Below are 23,016 nucleotides of genomic sequence, written 5' to 3' on the forward strand. Positions count from 1 at the left end.
AAAACCAAAAATCAACGCAGACAAAGTATGGGGTAGATTTTCTAGTTGAAGGAACACAGGATATAGTGACCTTCAGTGGAAAATCTGGTTTGGCAGAATTATCACTTCTGCTTTTTCTTATGTTTTTTTTTTTTTTCTTACAAATATTGTGAGGAAAGCCTGGAAGCTGTTCAAACAGCCAACGGTATTTTACACGATAAAGGACGCGGAGAGGAAACGAGTGCGTGGCTGGGGAGGAAAAGACATTGCACCACGGGTACCGATAGGGACACTGGTATAATGAATCACGAAGGGGGATTAAAGGAAATTCTCATTGGTTTTTATCTCTCAAGCCATTCTATGCAAGTACTCGGTATTAGGGCATGCATGAACTGCAATTGGTGCGCAACGTCCTTCCCGTCACGGCGGCTATAAGGCTGCGTTCACATAGAAGTATACTATTCGGGTATTCGGGCTCGTTTTTCGAGGGCACGCAAATAGCTTGAATCGAACGATAGGATTTCCTCACACCGGTTCACATAGGAAGGCACTATTCGAAAGTACCGAATAGCCGCGAAAAGTATAGCAAAGTGGGAATCGAACTTGTTCGATTATCTTGCAGCGTATACCGTCTCTCGTTTATGAAATAATGACAATTTTGGTCTGGATTTGCCCTTTAGCAAAAATAAGCATGTAGACTGACATTCTGATGCAGTTTAGAAATTGTTAAGATTTGCTAGGATGTAGGAGGAATAAATCCTCACTGCATGGGATGGTGAGTTGACGGTGCGGGTGATGGTGTATTCGGGGCCCGAATAGCGAATAGCGAATACCGAATACTTCTATGTGAACGCAGCCTTAGGCAAGCTAAAGATGTCTGAGAAGATAAAGAAAAGACTGTAGGACCATATATAGACATTATCTGACGGATGACGAGACAAATTTGATTCTGCACGAGTTTTGTAGGTCAGTAATATTAATACCGGTAGCCCTCTGCGGAGATGGTACCCTCAGCAGATGCGGTTGAAAATGCCTGTCTTTTTCACTCTTTTCTTTTTAATCAAAGGGTGATACGAGCTACAGCAACCATTGAACTTTTCCAAATCAAACTTACTGTTGGAAAATAAAATGGCTCAGTACGTTCACGTGAACAGAACTAGGACTTGCCAAAATTAACATCTGGGAACTGGGAGAATGATATGACTGTAATGCTGTGATTACGGCTTTATACAAATAACATCATAATCATCCACATATTGACAATGAGGTCACTAAACTTAACCGAAACTACAACGTTGGGGAAGAGAATTTTCAGTGCCAATTTACCCTACTTATTACGTCCAAAGCAATATGGTAATGCAATCATTGTGTGCTATAAAAATAACCCCATACATACCCCATACATCACCTTCGTACTTTTCGATTCGTAGAGGTTACCCCTAGGATTCCACTAGGCTCGTGTCAGGTCGACGGCGTGATACCGCAGCGCCGAACGCGTGCCACGGTTTTTCAGTCTCTGTTCTGGTCTGACCTAAAGACTTCCGACCTTCACATGAACCTCATCGAACGATCGCCTCACCCTGCTACCACCTACAACATCCTTGGCATGCTACCCAAAAACATTATTGATAAACCCACTCCCCGTGTTCCATTGTTTTCAGCTCAATCGTTTGTCGCTTAAAGTTTCAAACAAACGAACGTATAAACGCCTGTATCACGATATGAACTTGAAAGGAATGGTTCACTCTTATTTTTTTTTTATATATAAAAAAAAACCCAGCATGTACGTAATTAAAAGAACAAGTTTATAGTAAGTGGTATACACCCTGGTCTTTACACCAATCTCAATCAATCAATCAATCAATCAATCAATCAATCAATCAATCAATCAATCAATCAATCAATCAACCAACCAACCAACCCACCAACCAACCAACCAACCAACCAATCAACCAATCAACCAATCAATCAATCAATCAATCAATCAATCAATCAATCAATCAATCAATCAATCAATCAATCAATCAATCAATCAATCAATCATTCAATCAATCAATCAATCTATCAATCTATCTATCTATCTCAAATGCTGTATTCTTTTAATTTATATCATTCTCATTTTTTTCTTTTCTTTTCTTTTGTTGTTGTTGCTGCAACTCTTCATTCCGATAGGATCGCGCAAAGGTCCAACATTTGAGACCACGCGTATACAATGTCCTGTCCACCCACCTCTGCAGAGCTGGACAACGCCGCCGAGAATGATGATGACCAGCCCCGAGATCTTGGCCGCCGTGAAGAAGACCTGGACCCGAGTCGTCCATCGAACGCTGGTGCAGTTCAGGTAGTAGATCGCACCTGCCCAAATTAATAAAAAAAAAAAGTCGAGAGCACACACATGCTTTATTCTGACTTTGGCATTGGAGACTTTCCACATGTTGTGACAATCATTGTACCGACCATTTTGTTTATCATGTTACCGGTACCTAAACCGAGCAACGGGTAAATGATCACATTATGTCTACCATGAGGTAAAACAAAATGTCAGGATAATCATTCAAAAGAAGGCGATAGCATCAATGTTTCAACCGAAGATAGCATTCTAGCGTTGTTTTATGAACATTTTGGTTGTCCATGTACTTGCTGGTGTTTCGTTTGGTTTGTTTTTGTTTTCACTTTTGCTGTTGCTGTTGTTGTTGTTATTATTGTTGTTGTTGTTGTTTTGTTTTTTGTTTTTGTTTTTAAGCAAAAACATTTCCGTACATGGATCAAATGTGCAACTCATTTCAAGATTAAACACAACAAACACCAGCAAGAAACACCTGAAACAGCTTCCAAAATAAATGGTCCAAAAATGTCGGCTGGCCTAAGCACAAAATTTTCAAACCGGCGTTATAGGCTCAATAGGTTTGCCCTAAATAGCACAGTTGGCAAAAGAAGAAGAATTCCAGACCAACGCGGTATTCACTGCGAGACCGTGAATACGCCAGTCTATCCACTTTTATGGAGGTCATACAGTACGCAATTATCATTATGCGTTGTGTATTTGAGAACCACCGACCATATTAAATCTACGAACGTGTACAACAATTTGTTTTCGGACACGTGACGGACGTATTGATTTAGCCTTGATTGAAATAATAGAACTCCACCAACAGCGTGGGGAATATAAGAGCACTGTCTGTCACAGTACGCAATTCTCCCAAAGTGCCATCGTAAACTGGCTACACCTGACTTTCCTTCTGTTCATATCCCGATCTTTGTTACAGTATGACACAGTCCCATTGAGGCTGAGGCACAAAATTGACGACCACATGAAACATCTTGAATGTGTGTTGTTAACTCTCCTTCGCTAATTTTAAGTTCGTGTGTCCCTTTTGCAACCCTGAATATCAATTTCCTTTCATAAGCTGGTATACTGTCGAGGTATAGGTAATTTTCAAATGTTTCTTTCTTTTTTTTTTTTCTTTTCAAGGAATGAGGGAAATAAAACTGGAAAGGGTTTCATTTGTGATGAAGGGGCAAACAGTAGTATGGACTTCCAGTGACTTCAATACGACCCTAAAAAAAAAAAAAAAAAAAAAAATGGGGAACCTATTCTCCTGTGACATGACGTCACTTTCTAATATCTTTTGTAAAGCAAAATAAATAAATGAATAAATAAAAAATCTGGGGCGTATCTAAAACCATAAGATTCCATGCACAGTGTTGGGGGACCTTATTCTTCCAACATGCAAAATTCCGTGACGTTTAAAAAAGGATACACGACCCTCAGGATTAACATTGGATTTGTACAGTTTGGTGCGACGTGCAACTGATAGCGACTTTGGTTTCAAAGTATATTCAGCACCATCGCGATCAGAAGCATTATGCTCCACAAGCCTGTCTTTCCTCTGGTGACAGGATGATTTGATATCGGGCCTCGAGACTAATGCTGGGCATCAGTCACTACATAGCCTTGTCTCCACTCATCCTTCTGTTAAACCTTTCATGACGCCGCGAAATACAACGTAGTGTATAATAATACTGACAAATCGCAAAAGCAACGTCCCATTCAATTAAAAAAAAAAAACCAACACTATTAAAAAATCAATCATTATCATCACCAACATCATCCTCTCTAGATTTTGATAGGTTTTGTCATGCCCTTATTAAAACTTATCTGAATTATGAAAGCAAACAAGCTAAATAAATCTCCACGAGCGTGACATGAAATATGGTGGAAGGGAAAAATTGCATGCTGAGCGTACACAGCGTTACGATGGTGAGGAGCTGAATCGCGCCTTGCGGCAGGCTGTCGCAGTTGGCGAGAAACGGGCTGATGAGGTACTGTGTGCCGATCAGGATGATGAGGGCGTACTCGCCCGGATAGCTGATGAAGAAGCTCATCCACATGCGGATGAAGGCGACGAAGGGCCCCCACGCCTCGAGGATGTAAGCGAAGTCGCCGCCGGACAGCGGGATGGTCGTGCTGAGCTCGACGAAGCAGAGCGCGCCCAGCGAGGAGAAGACACCGCAGACGATCCATGCAAGGAATGAGTAGCCGATGACACCGTCTGTGTACACCAGGATAACCTGTGGTCAAGAAGAGAGCATGGCAAAACGAAATGCAATTTTGGCGCGTGAACATGCTGGTATCTCAATGGTTTTATTTACATTTTATGTAATTATAAATTAAACTATCATTATCAAATAAACTGCGAACATAACTGTAATAGATACACAGATATGTATACAAATGGATAGATACATTTCCTTATATAATTCATATTAGCCTATATGGTTGCAATTTACTTGATAAGATTCAAGTCCTCATATCTTCCCGGAGCGCACGGGAATGATAACTTTAACACGTCTTGGTTCTTCCAAAAGGAATATATCATTCCTGAACGATCGGATATGGGTAACACGTGCACCTGTCTTGGCGGAAGCTTTTAGTTTGTTCGATTATTTCTGCTTGCGAGAGTACTCCACTTCTCAGTCCTATCTGTTCGTGAATTTTTGTTAAGATAACGCTTTGTCGGCAAAATGGGTTCATTTTACGTTACTCTGATCTCGGAATACTCGGAACTGACATCAATAAAAGTTGCAATCGGGAGAGAAATCTGGATTTCTTTCACTTCAGACTCTTCCCGTCAGTTAACAGAGACAAACATGAGGTATGGGTCAGAACTTTAAATGACTACTCACGTCTTAACTGAACCATACCCATACGCTTAAAGAAACGACGATATAATAGCGCCATGCAGGCGCCTGAAAAAAAAAAAAAAAAATGTGTACGGGGTTTCAAGGGTTTATTGTGAGAAGGTCCATTAAACCAAGGAGGATTGGAGTTCCAACTGGCTGTGATTATTCAAACAGTTGTCAGATTTCTATTGATGTACAAAGGAATTCCACAGGTGCACTTGTGCCTCTGATGATCGATGTTCCTTGCCGCCGTCTTGCTCAGCATTCTGAAGATTAATTTTGAACGTTATCATAATTTTGGCCATATTTTGCTTATCTATTTATTAAATGAAATAAAATTTCAATTGATGATAAAGCATGTAAAACAAAAGACATTTCCGTCCAGAAATTTGCGCAAAAGTGTAAATCTGAGCTGTATCATGTGAAAATGTTTAAAACTGTACCATCCTGGAAAGCTGGTTTTATCACTTTTCCGCTTAGTTTCCACAAATGAAACTAATATGGAATAATCTTCAAGTATAATTCTTTATTGATAGATTATATCAGATTAGTGCCCGTATATGCCCAGTCGATTAATTTTCTTCTTCATTTCAGCATTTTTTGCTCAATTTCTATTCGAGCATTCTCATGTCTGTACCACCTACCTTTCATAAGAAGGGGTAGCGAAAAGTATATTACCATCACAAAGAAATATCTTCCTTTGAAAGAAGCTAGTGATTATGCAATGAGACACGAGTCAATTGTCTTCCTATCTGCGCGGCATATCCTGTTTTGCACATGCTTCAAATATTTTTGAGCGGCGGCTTCGAACATCTTGCAAAGGAAATAAGACGGTTGTGACTCCATTCTCTAGAACCTCCTTGGTTAAACGTTCGAAAACTCAACGTATGGTTCACAAGACACCAATCAAAAGCACATATCTTCCTTGGATCATCTTTCTCTATGGGAGAACACATACAACATGTTTCCAACCCTTTTGAATTGCATGATGAGTTAAAAGACTGCTTGTCTTGTGAATTTACGCTAGACCACGGTCATGCTGAAATCATCGCAAAACTATCGATATAATTATAATGATTTCCTGTGGCAGACAATCTAAGGAGACCAAAAGAAAACAAGCGGTCACACGAGGTCAAGAAAAGTCTACCGTATTCGTCCTTAAAACTTTTAATGCTACCAGACGTGAACGGCAGACAGTGGCATTCTCCCCATACCTCCCCGTCTGTTCTCATGTAGCCTACACACGATGTCCTATACGAGCTTGCACTCACTAAACAGCTGTGGAAACTATCAATGACCTAACTGGTCTGGACTGAATACTATTACAATGTACTGTGTACTCGTACTCTCTACATGGAGCTATACACAACATGTAGCTCCATGGATAACAAAGCGCGATGACCACGGGGGTGACAACCTCGACTCACAGAGCCGTCTACACATCCAACTCATTTTCTCTCAATATATTCTCAATATATCCAGAAATCGGTTTCGTTACGGCATGAACGCTGTACACAAGTTCATAAGATAATAGCACGTAGGCCTACATTCCTCGTTTTCATCAATTTCGGTCCTATCTTTTTCTTCCATTCTGCCACAGACAACTATGATGTCGGACATGACCTACATGTGTATATGACCTCAGTTCTCAATTTGATGTGTCACTTATACTTCGCTTTGATTACGTGTGTACATCGATTACATTTGGTAACAATAGGTGGTGTATAAAGGCCTATGTATATACGCCTATATACAAACATTATAAAACAATCTTCAAATCAAAAATATGAGGGGAAAACATTACTGTATACTAAAATTTTGATAATTCATTACTCAGCATCCAGCTATCAGTGTCAAAGACGGAGACCAGAGTGGTGCAAAGTTGCACCCGTAAAGGTTCTCCCAGTGCTGTGACACTAACTGGTAAAGGTGCAAAAGTTGAATCCATTTTTTTTTTTTTTTTTTTTTTTTTTTTTTTTTTTTTTTTAAGTGTACTTTCCCGTACTTTCCGGATTACAGTTCATGGCTAACCCGTGTCGCGGTTCTGTCGGAATTACAAGCACGGGTGAAGAGATCGAACGATCGATTTGCTCGTTCAAATCTTGTTCTTGCTTGAGTTGTAGTGTTTTGAGTATGTGTGTGTGTGTGTGTGTATGTGTGTGTGTGTGTGTGTGTGTGTGTGTGTGTGTGTGAATAGTGGAGGTCGTGTAACAGGTGACGCACTTGTCGACATTTTTTATATACAGATCAGCCACTACGTAGTTATGGAAAAATCAATCTACATATCTCTCACGCTGAGCCACAAAATAAATAGCTTATAAGACACAAGGAGAGAGTCGCACGACAAGCACTGTCAAAAGCGGTTTGCTTCATGTCTCGGGGTTAGGTCGGGAGTCAAATTTTGAGAGGTAAACAATCACTCATGAGCCACTAATGTCGACTACATTACCGCTATTACATTTGTATTTTCTCATCGATTGTGACATGATATAGCAATCGCGCTTTGCAACAACGGCTGTTACGTATACTTTTAACAAATCAAATGAAATGGATCTGTGCGCGGATTTCATGAAAAAATTTTTTTCGATCATATAAAAGATGTCAGTTGTGTTGATTTAAATACCTCTTATCACTCCTCCATTTCATTAAAAGATGTCAGTCGACATAATTATATGTGGAGTTTCAGTTCCTTCTGGGTTTTTTTTTACGTTATATACAAAGATTTGGAGAGACGTAAATTTTATGCTTCAAAAGGGATATACATAAGAATATCGGTGTTTCGGCCGATTTTTCATTGTCGATTCACATTGTGTCTATTGATCGAGTGCAGTCGTACAGGCAGTGGTGATGAATGAAGCGAAAGCAAGTATGAAAGAAAAAGAAAATAACGACGGGCCTGAAAGTTTGGTGAGCGCCAGGACATTCCCGAGTACCACAGGACATTTTCAACGCAGACCTCAAAGTTGTGATATCAGAGTTGAAAACACGTTATCAAAAACAAAGTTGGGATTTAAACTCTATACGCTCGCTTATCATACAGTTATCACTAAGTGAAAATGGAAGTCATAACTGAAATGATAATATTTTGACACATTACAACCCTGACCCTGGGACTTGTCACTTACTACTACACAGTGGCGTAACTACGGGGGGGGGGGGGGGGCATGGGGGGGCACGTGCCCCCCCAATCCGCTGGTAAAAAAAAAAGAAAAAAAAAAGAAGAAAAAAGAGAAAAAAAAAACCTATTGATACCAAAATGGTAATTCAAGGGTTAAGTAAACTGCTTTTGAAATCGACATGAAAGGATGATCAAGAAAAAAGATATTTTTCTAAGATTTCTTTTAACCATATAATTAAAGAGGCATTATAGTGAAACATTGTTCAAAAAGCCCGGAGACGACAAAAGATTGTGATTCAGTGTGATTCCTGGTTGGCAATTTGAATACAAGCAGGATGTGCGCAGTGTACTCAGAACATCGGAATGGTAAAAAGAGTCGCTGCAATGTTGCGCAATGTGATGTTTGATAGGTTGTACACATTTGCTATCAAAGCTTGATCATTGATTTTGCAGTGTTGCTTTACATACTAGTCTATATTAAAATGCCTTGCATTGCCAATAATAAGACTTGACCTTGGCTATTTCCTAACTTTTCCATCTATATGAAACACACACACTCACAAACACAAACAAATTAGGGGATGCTCTATATAAAGTGCAGATTCTGGACATCCTTCTCCCGCTTGGTCACTTCGACGCCCCCTCGCTGGTCATACCTCCCCCAATCATAAACATAAACCGACACCCTTGACTACCAGTGGCGGATCCAGGGGGCGCACCGGGCGCCCCCTCCCTCCAAAGCGAAAAAATATATATGTAGCTACAAACGACAGTTTTTTGGACTGTAAAATGTCAAAATTTTCAAGCTCGCTCGCTTCGCTCGCTCGCATTTAATCGTTATGCAATTCTCCTGATGCTGCTGTCAGTAATTGCCAGCAGTTGCGCCCGGTGCGTCCCCTCCCCTTAATTTCCAAAGCGAAAAAATATAGCTACAATCGGCAGTTTGGGGACTGTAAAATGTCAAAAGTTTCAAGCTCGCTCACTCGCATTTAATCGTTATGCAATTCTCCTGATGTTGCTGTAAGTAATTGCCAGCAGTTGCGCCCGGTGCGCCCCCTCCCCTTAATTTCCAAAGCGAAAAAAATATAGCTACACACGGCAGTTTTGGGACTTTAAAATGTCAAAATTTTCAAGCTAGCTTGCTACGCTCGCTCGCATTTAATCGTTATGCAATTCTCCTGATGTTGCTGTCAGTAATTGCCAGCAGTTGTGCCCGGTGCACCCAGGCCCTCTCCTTAATTTCCAAAGCGAAAAAAATGTAGCTATAAACGGCAGTTTTGGGACTGTAAAATGTCAAAATTTTCAAGCTCGCTCGCTTCGCTCGCTCGCATTTAATCGTTATGCAATTCTCCTGATGTTGCTGTCAGTAATTGCCAGCAGTTGCGCCCGGTGCGCCCCCTCTCCTTCATTTCCAAATCGAAAAAATATAGCTACAAACGGCAGTTTGGGGACTGTAAAATGTCAAAATTTGCAAGCTCGCTCGCTTCGCTCGCTAGCATTTAATCGTTCTGCAATTCTCCTGATGTTGCTGTCAGTAATTGCCAGCAGTTGCGCCCGATGCGCCCCCTCCCCTTAATTTCCAAAGCGAAAAAAAATATACCTAAAAACGACAGTTTTGGGAACATAAAATGTCAAAATTTTCAAGCTCGCTCGCTTTGCTCGCTCGCATTTAACCGTTATATGCCATTCTCCTGATATTACTGCCAGTAATTGCCAGCAGTTGCACCCGGTGCGCCCCTCCCCCCCCCCCCCTGAATTTCCAAAGCGGAAAAATATAGCTACAAACGGCAGTTTGGGGACTGTAAAATGTCAAAATTTTTCAAGCTCGTTCGCTTCGCTCGCTCGCATTTAATCGTTATGCCATTCTCGTGATGTTACTGCCAGCAACTGCCAGCAGTTGCGCCCGGTGCAACCCCCTTAATTTCCAAAGCAATATATATATATATATATATATATATATATATATATATATACATACATATATTATCATATATTGCTACAAACGGCAGTTTGGGGACTGTAAATGTCAAAATTTTCAAGCTCGCTCGCTCCGCTCGCTCGCATTTAATTGTTACGTTATGCAATTCTGATGTTGTTGCCATGAGGTGCCCCCCCCCCCCCAATGTCTTGACCCACGGTACGCCACTGCTACTACATGTTAGTCATAACATGATATTGGAAACGAGTACAATGTATCATATCGGGACATTTGTACAATGTAATATCATAGACCTACAACGTTTCGTTGTCGGTCCATGGCAATACGTATAGATCGGACCAAAATGGGACCCCACCCTTACCACTATAGTAGCCGAGGCCTCATTCCCTGGGATTCATTTAAGTACAGTGTGTTGGGAAATGTATGTAAGTCTGCTTATGTAATGATTTGATTTCCTGACAAGGTGCAAAGCAAATATACACTGTACTGTTGCTATGGATACGGAAGAGCGCGAGCTAAAATTCTGGCTTGTCTTTATGGTGTAACAAATTCCAAACCGGGGAATTTCAAAATCACGGAAAAGTCGAGCAGTTTGAACTGGTCCCCGACAAGTCTTATCTCTGTTCAATATCCCTATGAATGTCTTTGGTCATGTTTTGACTCATTAACGATGGCGATATACGCCTGACTGAAGACGGAAACGACCCATGAGATCACTGGTCTAGGCTATAGCCACCTTTGGAGATTCTACCTTGACCCGTTTCCCATTAGTTGATTCTTAGACAGGCATGCACGTTGCACAGTTGTTAAATCGTCGGGACATCTTATTACAGTAGACTCCCGTTATAACGAAGTCCTCAGGACCGGCAGTTTTCTTTCGTTATATCGGAATTTCGTTATAACCGAACAAATAAACAATATAAATACATAGAGTGGATGACATTGCAGCCCAAATTTTTACTTGGTTATAACCAGAATTTCGTTATAACCGTGTTCGTTATAACGGGAGTGCACTGGTATTACAATCTGCTTTCAATAATGGTAGCGGTGGCTGCGGTGTCCCTATCGGATAATAGTCAAATCTTAATCTCCTGATCATCATCACCAAATGCTGGTATGAGACGTTAGCCGTCTTACTACTCATATCACATCACATTTGGAAAAAAAAAACAACAAGTTGGAAATCAAATTGAACTGTCAATACGTTCGTACGTGTCAATTTCACATCAACTGAATAGTAGGTCCTACCTACGACAGCTTTTTTGAGCGGCGTCTTTTGGCCAATGACAACACTTGACTAAGCATGATTATCAAACACCGTTTTGGTGTAAATTTGGCGCAACGCAATCCAAAGAACAGTACAAATGTGAGGGCAGTTTACATACTAGTCTACTGGACGAGATAGGAATTTGGTAATAGTTTCCCTTCTTGTCCATTACGACCATTTTCTCATTCACATCCATCATCTTCATGATCTTATCTACACGTGTTTAACAATCAAAGGTACAAAGGGAAGATGGATGGCGTACCTGTGGCGACACGAAGATACCAGAACCGATGATGATGCCCATCACCATTCCGATACAGCCAAAGATGCCCACTTTCCTCTTGAGGACCACCTTGTTGTCATGCCCGCCTTGCGGCCGCAGGTCGTTCATGGTCTCGTCGAGATCCGGGCCGCGGGGACTCTGGACTGGAGTCCCATCGGGCTGTTCCGCAGTAGTGCCGTCTGGCGCCATTTTAAAGAATTTGGAGTTTCTCTCAAGTATTTTCTTCCTTCCTTTTCTTTTTCTTTTTTTTTTTCTTTTTCACGAGTCTTTGATACTTTCCTTTTCTGCACTGGAACTGTCGATACTAAGTACTTCACAATACCTCATAATATGAATGGCCAGCAGTTGCGTCTCGTCACTTCAAAGATGTTGTTCTGAATAGACCCGTCGGTTAACTGAGGTTTCCAGCCGGAACGTATCCTTGAGCACTACATTCAGCCTTTACCTGAAAGAAATCGACAAGAAAGAGATTGCTGCTTTATAACACCAGAAGAAAGGGGGTTGTCGTGCTGGAAAATGCGAGTTCTTTTATGGTTGTTGAATCACTTGTACCCGTGCCCACTCACCCACAGAGTACAATGTAATAATCGAAAATGGAATTCGAAAATCCGATGAAATATAACATGCGTCTGCATATTATGCTTTGACAATGACAAGGACTGAAAGAAGAATTACATCTTTCCTAGCAGCACGGTAGACGGTACGGTGGTCACCCGAGTCCCAGTTTGATAGATCTGCCATATATACCTGAATGATTCGTGGCTGAAGAAGGAATGAAAGACAGATACGAATCACTGCCAGACCATAGACTGTCGGGCGCGCAAGTTTACCATCAGCACCTTCTGCAACAATACCACCACCACCACCACCACCACCACAGGCTCCATGGGGGCGCTGTAGCATCCTACCGCTGCGAGCACTTAGCTCCGATTTCAGTCGCAACTACTATACTCGACTGGCTGCCGTACCTAAATACTTTATGGGTGGTGAATTCTGACAAAACCACTTTCAATCAGATTACTACGATTAGACATAATATTTGTGGATGCTTATTGACGATTCTTGTCGGAAAAAATTGAAGCCCCGCAGGGGATTCTGCAGAGACGGTGAAGAAAAAAAAAAAAAACTCATTACAGGCAAGCATGTCGAGGAGTATATAATCGCTCGTCCGATATGAAGACATTTCGCTTCAGTATGAGTCCGTCTATATTATCTTAGCGGAAGTTAACTTGATTGTAGACAATTCAGAATGACAAATGATATCAAATCCTAAATATCTCAATCTGATATTTTCTTTTTTCCTCTAATCCAAACGATCAATATGAAACTGTGACATTCTATTCACATAACCAATCTGTATGCTGCCGATTACCTGTCTTCGTAGTTCCGAAGAGAAGATTTGACATTCACGAGTTTGTCAACATGGAGTCCTACATCTAACATTTTGGATAAACTTCCCAGAGAATCGAAACTCTAAAGGCAGGACTATAGTTTCGAGTCAGTATATTGCTACAATCAACTGTGGTCACATTAAGTAGAGGAACGGCATTATGGGAAGGATTTATTCCTGTCTGAAAAAAATACACAGTTCTCGGAAATTCCAGAGGACTGAAGTGCTGGTAGGCTCAGAAAAAAAGTAAATTGTTGTGCGAAAATTTATTCATTATATTTTGCTTAATTATGTCTCGCTGTTCGCTTTTTACAGCGCACATGTCACAGAAAGGAATTAAGGTATCGACTAGACAAAATATCAACACTCACCGCGTATGACAGTATCAGATACAATCCCAGACAAGCCAATAGTGTCTGGCATTAACCGCGACATGCGTCATAGAATAACGCAGATTTTGTCACCTATGTCGTCTTGCGCAGTGTGAACATGGCACCTAAAGTGGCATTAGCTTATATTATATTATACTTTGATGGTCCAACAAGGACATTGGTCGATTCTTGATCTAGATGGTATACTCTCATTCCTGATGCACTTTATTCAGAATACGATGTGCGTCAAGACGATAGTACACGTCACAAGAGTCATCAGCATGATGGTCGTTGTCACATGGTAAACTTAATACTAGTACGCACAACCGCGGTATGCAAGAAGTAATGGATGCTATATACAATGACGTGATTACATGACTTGTTCGGGATGTATTCTTTGGCACAAGCACCTATCACGGTCCAAATGACTTCAGGCAGGGTGGGTCAGTCTGGAAGAGTGTTGGAGTTACGTACACTGTAAACTGCACTCCTGATGAATCCGCCTTGGCAGCCAAACCAAACACACGGGAGTTGGCAGTATCACAACTCGTATTGTATACGTACGATTTATACGACGACAACTACGACTCGCATTCACGTTGCTCCTTGAATTTCACGCGGGGACTCTAACGCAAGACCCTAGACACCGTTCCAAAACCGTGTTCCAATTACAAATATAGCTGTAAACAAAACAATGTTCAGTTCTTTTCTTCTGATGTTTCATTTACACGTTTCATTGACAACATAATCAAACTGCAACCCAACCCCCCCCCCCCCCATAATTTGCAACGTTAATAACCTGGGTATCATCCGCCACATGGCTTATCGCTATAAGCCATTTAGCATAATGCATAAGCATATCGCTTTTAGTTTTACGGGAATTCTTCTCAATCTGGGCTTCGCAAAAGAAAAAAAAAATTGTAATGAGTTACATCTGAAATGAAACCAAATGTGTAGAAAAACAGGTTTCTTTGTTCACAAGAAAGTACTAAACGAAACATAAAGCAGATCAGTAACTCTCACAATAATTCGGTGAATTAAATCTCCCGATACAATCGATACATTTCGCCTGTTTTCTTTGTTTCGTTTTTAGCGAATTTCTTGATCATCATTTCTTAAGTTCATCGGGATTTATTTGTTGTGCACGGCGTACATAGTTGTCATAATAATAATCGAAGAGATGTGAGGATTGTTTTTTTTTTTTTTTTTTCAGTGCTTTTTGCATGAGCACACGTTTTCTGCACAGGAGTTTGGAAACTTGTTTATCCAGGGAGGCGAGACTACTAGTAATCTCCGTGGCTTACCAAGTCATGCATGGTCCATGATCCTTCACAAACGTGCTATGGTGGGCGTGGGAGGGGCGTTGTAGCAAGACATCAACACGCATGTATCGTTACGTCATGAACAGTGTAGCAGTGTATAGTGGGAGAGGGTCAGACTACATACTGTAGTACATGCAGGGTCAGAGAGAGGAATATATGAAGAGTTTGTTTGCAAAAACCGATAAGTTCATATTTGTCAAATGGAGATATTTGCGATTAAAGGTCAAGAAAAATAAAGAGAATAATAAGAAAATGTTCGCTTCTTTTGACCATAACTTCAAAAATGTACCTTTATATGTAGTGACCAATATATCATTTAAAAGGTATTATTTTTTACTTTATGACAGAGACCGCACTTCAAAATCTTCAAAAATGGACTTATCGGTTTTTGCAAACAAACTCTTCATATGGATCACAGACGAGTGTATGGTAGCTTTAAAAATGAATAAAATGAAATTCACAATTTTTTATGTTCAAATCTTCAAGCACACAACTTTGCAACAGGGTTTGCTCTTTGTCAGCAACGAAAAAACATGACAAAAATTATGAATTTGCTCGACGTAGCAAAAACTAATCTTATGAAAACTAGATTTCTTAAACTTCTTACGTTGCAGTAGAAATATACCCAAACACTCGTTGAATTCATACCTTATACCCTCAGGAAAGAAATTTCCACAAATGTGAATACATTAGTAAATCCGTTTATCTGCATCACTGTATCTCGAGCTTTTTGTTCAACGTTCTTTTGTTTGTTTGTTTTTTACAATAATTCTGAATGTAACATTCGCATGAACACCAAAGGTGTTCATGCGTAATATACTTCGCTCTGATATCGAATATATACAATAAAATACTTTTTATATATTTGTCCCTTTAAAATGCATGTGGCTCTGTTCGTATGAGCAGAGAAACCTATTCCCACGACAACCAAAGGTGCGTATAACTTCAGCCCTTCACATGAACTCTTTCAAGTTACCATAAATGAATAAAGTTTACAGAGTAAGCGCACAAGGACAGTTCAAATGAATCGTAAAAATTAATGTGCAAACATTCGTTTGTTACTGAGATACTGCATGTACGAGCTGAAATTTTAAAGGAACTAGAGAACATCGTTTCCTTTTCTTCTTCTTTTTTTTTTGTTAATTGTTCATTTTTTCAAAACAGTACGGTTTTATTTTCAAAGTGCTAAACTTGGAAGAATCAGACTCATGACATGCTTTACAACAATCCACATTTCTCTGTGACCGCTTAACCAAATCGAATGGGGTTTTCTGCAAAATAGAGCTTAAAAAAATGTTATACTTTAAGACCCTGAAGTAGCATTTAGACAATTTAATCATATAGGGTGTTATCGATGCAAAAATCTGATTGTAATTCTTTTTGGGACATACTGTACTGCTGAAGTATGCGATTCCACACATGCACTAAGACCTTGGAAGCACTGTAGCCTATTACCTCCGCCTGATACGAGGTATAGGCGAGCTCGCTTGTAGTACCTCCTTGGCTTACCTACAATTGTACAGACCTACACAAGAAGTTCGATCCTAGTATTTGTTTTTCCCTCCCCTCCCCCCCCCCCCTCCCTTTCCTACTCGATCCCGCCAGTATTATAAAGGTAGATCCTTTGATCACGTTAATCGAAGGAGGAAGCGGACCGCTGAATCTCGTCTGTCAGACTGCGCAGAATGAAAGCGAACCAAGTGCCAACAGCTTTTGTGCTCTAAACGAGGGTCGATCAAAGCGCGCCAAATCCCCCAGTCACAATGAAATGAACACAGGGAAGAAGAGATGTATTAGTACCGACTTGTGGACGACTGTTACAATACATGATAGGGTCGAAGAGAAATGAAAGGGAGATTCCACATCCCTGCATGGTCAAATGCAGTTAGACCGCGGAGCTACAACTTATATGATGGTTATGGACTAAGGAGGTACAAAGTGAGCTAGTATACATCTTTGCTTAGACGAGAATACGTCTATAGTTGTAGGCCTATACCTGCCGAATGTTATGACACAATGTGTCATGACTATCGTGCGACTCGAACATATCATTTTTGATCGCGAACCACGATAAGATCACTGAGTTTATCATCCGACACGTATAGCCGCAACAATCTCACATTATTATAGCAAACAGTATAAGCGGTCAAACATGAACTGCGCAGATAGCCTGAAAGTGCAGAGAATTTGATACACAATTAAGAACAAAACAGACATGTAGGTACGGTGTATATTATGAAAGTGGGACATGGCGACAGCATTTATTATACTACCAAGAGCCACGAATAATAACGATATTTCACGCAGTCAAAAAAGGAAACGGTATGACGATAATTTTATCGCGCTTCATCACAGGGTGATGAAATTGAAGAGCGAGGGAAGGGCCCCGTTTGAAGTTGCATCATGTTTGTATCTATAATTAAAACTAATAAAAAAAAAAGTTCCATCGCGTTTTCCCGCTTCTCTTCCCCTTCTTCTAACTAAACACGATTATCGGGAATATACAGTACTTTTGTACATTGTACCACATATTACTATACAGGGAGGTGAGACGAATACCTCCCTGGTATTACTGAGGAGCTGATCACCTGCTCGGTCCCATTTCGTAAAAGATGTCGGGATAGCAACTCTTGTTGAAATGACACCTTCCCACAGCAACAGCCAATCTGGGAGCTGGATTCTTGTCGCTATAACTACAATGACAGTTGTCATTCAAGCAAGAGTTGCTATCATATCAACTTTTTTTCTTTTGTGTGTGTGTGTGTGTGAAATGGAGCGAGGAGCTCAGGGAATAAGACCACGGATCATCAAGCGCGATGTCCCTGGTTCGCCGAAGATCCATGCAGACTGCAGTGGTTGCGCGCCATTTCGCCAGGCACTTCATCTTCATTGAATGTCTTGTCCTTCACAGGGGAGCCAAAGCTGTACTATAGGTCCCATGGTTGCTGCTTGCAAGCATGCAATGCTTATTCGGCGGGCACAAAACACGAAAATCAATTCTTTAAACAAGGGCAAATTCCTCTCATAAAGAAGAATAATCGAGATTGAAGTGTCGCGTAACGTTGTTTGTCCATCACTCTGGCAAGCGGCGGTACATTCACTTTGCAAACGTGAAAATATTTTTCCTCGTCACCGCACCCCCTACGAAATAAGACATGAATAGCTGATGATTCCGCACTATCCTTTATCACTGTGAATTCAGAAACTGACTCGCAGTCATGGGGAATGATAAAATGGTATCTCACATAAAACTGGGAAGTTTTTAGAAGAAAAAAAATGACCTTTAAAAGTAAGACTATTGAATGAATATTGTCATTTCATTTTGAAGGTCACGCACATCAATATGCTCAGTGCTCAAAATCCGGTCAAATCGCTCAAAAGTCAAATTCGTAATTAGGATGTTGAATCAAAAACATTTTATAAACCGATATACAGTATATACATATATATATATATATTATATATATATATATATATATATATATATATATATATATATATATATTGCTGAATAAGGCATCTAACAACATTACGGGCCCTATAACACTAACAGCAAGAATCATTCAAAACCCTCACCGAATTCCTGCAGGGCCACAAAATCATGTAGGGCCTACCGGTATTCCATGATTTGCGTTTGGCAGTATCGGTGAACACTCCTCTGATACCAACACGGATCATAAACATAACATGACTGACTAAGGGAAGCATGTCAGATACAGTACATCAATCGGTACATGATTCTCGATGTGATACGATGTTGCATTTTCTGCCTTGAACTTGCGCACCTTTTCTTGGCGCGTTGCCAGAACATCATCGTCATCATTCACCGGCCGGCCGGCAATTACATCTCAGTTTCGAGCGTGACATGGATGAAGCAGTGTGGTGGAACGCGGCCAGGGGGTGTAGGATTGCATCAGCTTCTCCTTTCAGTCATATAAGATTGTACGAGTATAGAGAAACATACTAATAGTACATGTGCATGTATACATTGCATGCACACACACACACACACACACACACACACACACTCACACACACACTTTTTTTCCCTTGACATTTATTGATTTCATTCAAATCACTCATAAATCAACCCATTTTGGGTGTAACATGAACAAAATCAGTACAAATGCAATTCAAAACCCAAAACAATCCACACACACACACACACACACACACACACCCACACACACACACACACACACAACACTCATAAACATAAACATAAGCACATCACACGTGTACTTTGAGAGAAAAGGGCATTGCAACTGACGTGCATAAAATAATATCTCAAACGTCGAGCGAAAATATCAAAGTAAACACGGATATGTGTACACATGTATCCATGTATAGTACTCAGTATGCAGTCTCGTAGATGGGATTTCTCTCTGGGTGTGTGTGCGGGGGGGGGGTGAAATTTTGAAAAAGTGGACTTTTAAAATTATTTTTAAATATGATATCAAATCATAACATCTGTGCCTAGCGACCGAGCGGAGGAGTATACCGATGGGAAGGGGTATACTCCCTCCTGCATGAGGGAGCTTCCGCATGAAGTTGAGATTCACCAATCTGATGATTGAAAGTTTCAATCCAAAAAGTAAGAAGTAGGACGATACACTACATTGGTTATTAAAGTTGAAAAAAAAAGACAAACAAACAAATAGAGATTATTTGATATTGTTGCCCGATTATTTCATTCACTAATTGAACAAGGAAAAGTAGAAATTGCGCGGTGCGTAAAATATGTCCCCGCTGGAAGTAGCATTTTGTAGCACAGTGTACAATACAGGTCAAAAAATCAAGGTCAAAGGTCAAAGAAGTCAAAGGTCAAAATTCTGTGTAGAAGTGTTGAAGCCCTCGCCTAGCGCCGTCACATAAAGCAAACGGAATCGAAATCGGGTTAGAAATGGCGAAGGAGTAGCATTTTGTAGCAAAATGTACAATACAGGTCAAAAAATCAAGGTCAAAGGTCAAAGAAGTCAAAGGTCAAAATTCTGTGTAGAAGTGTTGAAGCCCTCACCTAGCGCCGTAACATAAAGCAAACGGAATCAAAATCGGGTTAGAAATGGTGAAGGAGTAGCATTTTGTAGCACAGTGTACAATACAGGTCAAAGAATCAAGGTCAAAGGTCAAAGAAGTCAAAGGTCAAAATTCTGTGTAGAAGTGTTGAAGCCCTCACCTAGCGCCGTCACATAAAGCAAACGGAATCGAAATCGGGTTAGAAATGGCGAAGGAGTAGCATTTTGTAGCAAAATGTACAATACAGGTCAAAAAATCAAGGTCAAAGGTCAAAGAAGTCAAAGGTCAAAATTCTGTGTAGAAGTGTTGAAGCCCTCACCTAGTGCCATCACATAAAGCAAACGGAATCGAAATCGGGTTAGAAATGGCGAAGGAGTAGCATTTTGTAGCAAAATGTACAATACAGGTCAAAAATCAAGGTCAAAGGTCAAAGAAGTCAAAGGTCAAAATTCTGTGTAGAAGTGTTGAAGCCCTCACCTAGTGCCATCTCATAAAGCAAACGGAATCGAAATCGGGTTAGAAATGGCGAAGGAGTAGCATTTTGTAGCAAAATGTACAATATAGGTCAAAGGTCAAGGTCAAAGGTCACGACTGAAATTCTGTGTAAAAGTTTCAAAGCTCCCATGTTATGATATCATATAAAGCAAACAGAATCAAAATTGGCTCATAAATGACAGAGAAGTAGCAAATTGAAGATTTTGATCACACACGGACGGACACACGGACGGACACACACACGTACGGAGCCCGTTTCATAGTCCCCTGCTCGAACTCGTTCGGCGGGGACAATTACATGTATATGAAAATCCAGGCTTAAAAAAGGGGGTTACATTTCCGGGGGAGGGGTGAACTGCCCCCCCCCCCCCTCCAGCTCTGCATACGGCCATGAGGGTAGGTACTGTACTTTGTATATCTTTACATGTAAAAACTGATTTTGTTCACGCAGACCCAACAATATTGTACCCTGGGGGGGGGGGGGGGAGGGGGGGGAGGGGGGGGGAGGGGGGGGGAGGGGGGGGAGTACGGCCTGGAATGCACACACGGTAACACTGTGATAATGTAGTTCCTTCATTAGAGCATTTTTAAAGGTGCTCTTTTCTTCCACTGTGCGTAGAATGAGTTAATATCATTTGAGGCAATTCCTTCAGAACTCTGTTTGTGTTTGTTTTTGTTTTTTTCCTTGGGCAAGAATACAGATGTCCGCAGCATGTGTGACAAGCCAAGAAAGCTAACGAGGATGTTTGTGTGAACACTTGCCGTGGAGGCTCACAGGATACCGAGCCGTGTAAAGCAGCCACCTGTCATTAGATATCATCCAGTGCTTCCCCTCTGCTGAGGTACTGGGGGATGGAGCTCCTTCCTTTGACAAATGGCTATAGCAAGTATGGATGGGGGAATGAGACTCAACGGTGAATGTACATGTATTAGATGAGTTGTAGCAGGATTTAGTAAAATACTCAATGGTTTGCTAAATCAAAAGCCCACAAGCTCCCTCCCCCCCCCCCCCTTTTACCATTTTCTTTCCTGTGCTGGAAATGAGAAGGGGGCCAGATCACAGACATCTCTCAATCTCCCTGGTCTTACTCACCTGACATAATGGAAACACAAATTAGAAGTACAATGTATGATCAGGGCAAGCAATATTTTCCAAATGTATTGATGGTACAGGAGAAAAACAAACAAAACTGCTTACCTGTTTTTCATGGTTTTTTTTTACAGATTTTCTCTCACTTTCTTTTTAAGCTCTGTCATGAAAAGATTTTTCACCAAAAAAAAAATAATAAATGAATAAACAAAGATAAATGCCTTGAGCAGCAGCATGAGGTGCTAAGGGAATTAAGTGAGCACTGAGCAGTGCATGAAAAGATCAGCAAATTAGTGCTGGTACACAGGCAGCAGAGCATGTATACCCAGTAATTGGCAAGATCTGAAGGGCAGAGTTACAGTGTATACTGTACCTCTCTCAAACAAATGAACTCATTCTAAGTCTGAAATCACATCTCAGTGGAAGTTGCACATGACAAACAAAGTCAGGTGACAACATTGATCGAACCTCATTCGTCTTGTAGTCTCCTTCCGTTTCCTGAACAGAAGAGAAAGACGTCCAAGTATTTTGGAAACAGGAAGGAGAATGTAGATACTATACAAGTACATGTACTCATATTCATCCCTCCCTAATTCATAGAATAGACCAAGTTTACATAATTATATCATTATCATACTCATACCTTTTTCAAGACATTTAATATACAAAGGAGGTATTGATGTTTCCTTGTTCATACAATAAAATGTTATCTTCGCACAAGATATCGAATGAATACAATAGGGTGTGGTAACTGTCTGAAGTTGATACTGAACAACGTTACCACTAATCCCACTGGAAAGGAAGCCTGCAGTGCTCAAAAGATGTGCTCCATTCATTGGTGTCTGTGCGTTGGCGGGGTGAGTTGGTCCCAACTAAAGACTTATAGAAATGCCGTATACAGCAGATACAATTACTGATTCCACTAGGAGCTTAAAGTACTTTCATGACCATCAGGAGCTTTTTCAAAGATTACATTAGATGCTTCATTCAGCATGAGCATCCACAGTTGACTCAACAGAAACCCACTGCCCCAGTAGACTAATGACACTTACTGTGTAGGTGCAAGGTGGAGAATTTCTGTCTGGTGATAAAAGTCATTCATGCTTTGGTAGGGTGATCCTACATTTGTAAACTGTGTTTAATCGTCTCTTTGCGTAGCATGTGGGGCCACTGCGCCACACTGCACTTCACTTCAGGTACTCGCACATTCTATATTGCCATTCACTCACTCATCACTGTACACCTTCCAGTGTCCCTCCTCCGATCCGCCCTTTGGCAGTCTGTAACAGTATTGGGGCACTGCATTCCATCCGCGGAGCTGGAAGGCAGTACTACCAAGGAGGTTACTTACTAGGCGAGCTCGCCTAGTACCTCCTTGGTACTACTATCCTAATTTACACATGCACACCAGGATACCACATACGGTGTGCAATGTGACACATCCGTGTCTACCACTGCAGCTCAGACCAGGGGTACAAAAAATTCTCTCCTTTCCACCACCCTGCTCAGAGGATCCGTAGAAACATCAATTCCCTACAATTACATAATCACCAATTACACTC

At 40.9% G+C, this 23,016-nt stretch overlaps 1 protein-coding gene across 1 annotated transcript in view; it reads right to left on the minus strand.

Moving 5' to 3' along the window:
* The window catches only part of LOC140232822 (cystine/glutamate transporter-like), a 38,113-nt gene that overhangs the window by 9,389 nt on the left and 5,708 nt on the right, over nucleotides 1–23,016 (minus strand). Inside the window, exons 2-4 of the mRNA XM_072312936.1 lie at nucleotides 11,750–12,215; nucleotides 4,227–4,551; nucleotides 2,209–2,334 (exon numbers count right to left, since the gene is read on the minus strand). Of these exons, the coding sequence (XP_072169037.1) occupies nucleotides 2,209–2,334; nucleotides 4,227–4,551; nucleotides 11,750–11,959 (661 nt within the window). The 5' untranslated portion in view covers nucleotides 11,960–12,215. The remainder of the gene's footprint in view (nucleotides 1–2,208; nucleotides 2,335–4,226; nucleotides 4,552–11,749; nucleotides 12,216–23,016) is intronic.

Source organism: Diadema setosum, chromosome 9, assembly GCF_964275005.1.
Source record: "Diadema setosum chromosome 9, eeDiaSeto1, whole genome shotgun sequence".
Classification (NCBI taxonomy): Eukaryota; Metazoa; Echinodermata; class Echinoidea; order Diadematoida; family Diadematidae; genus Diadema; species Diadema setosum.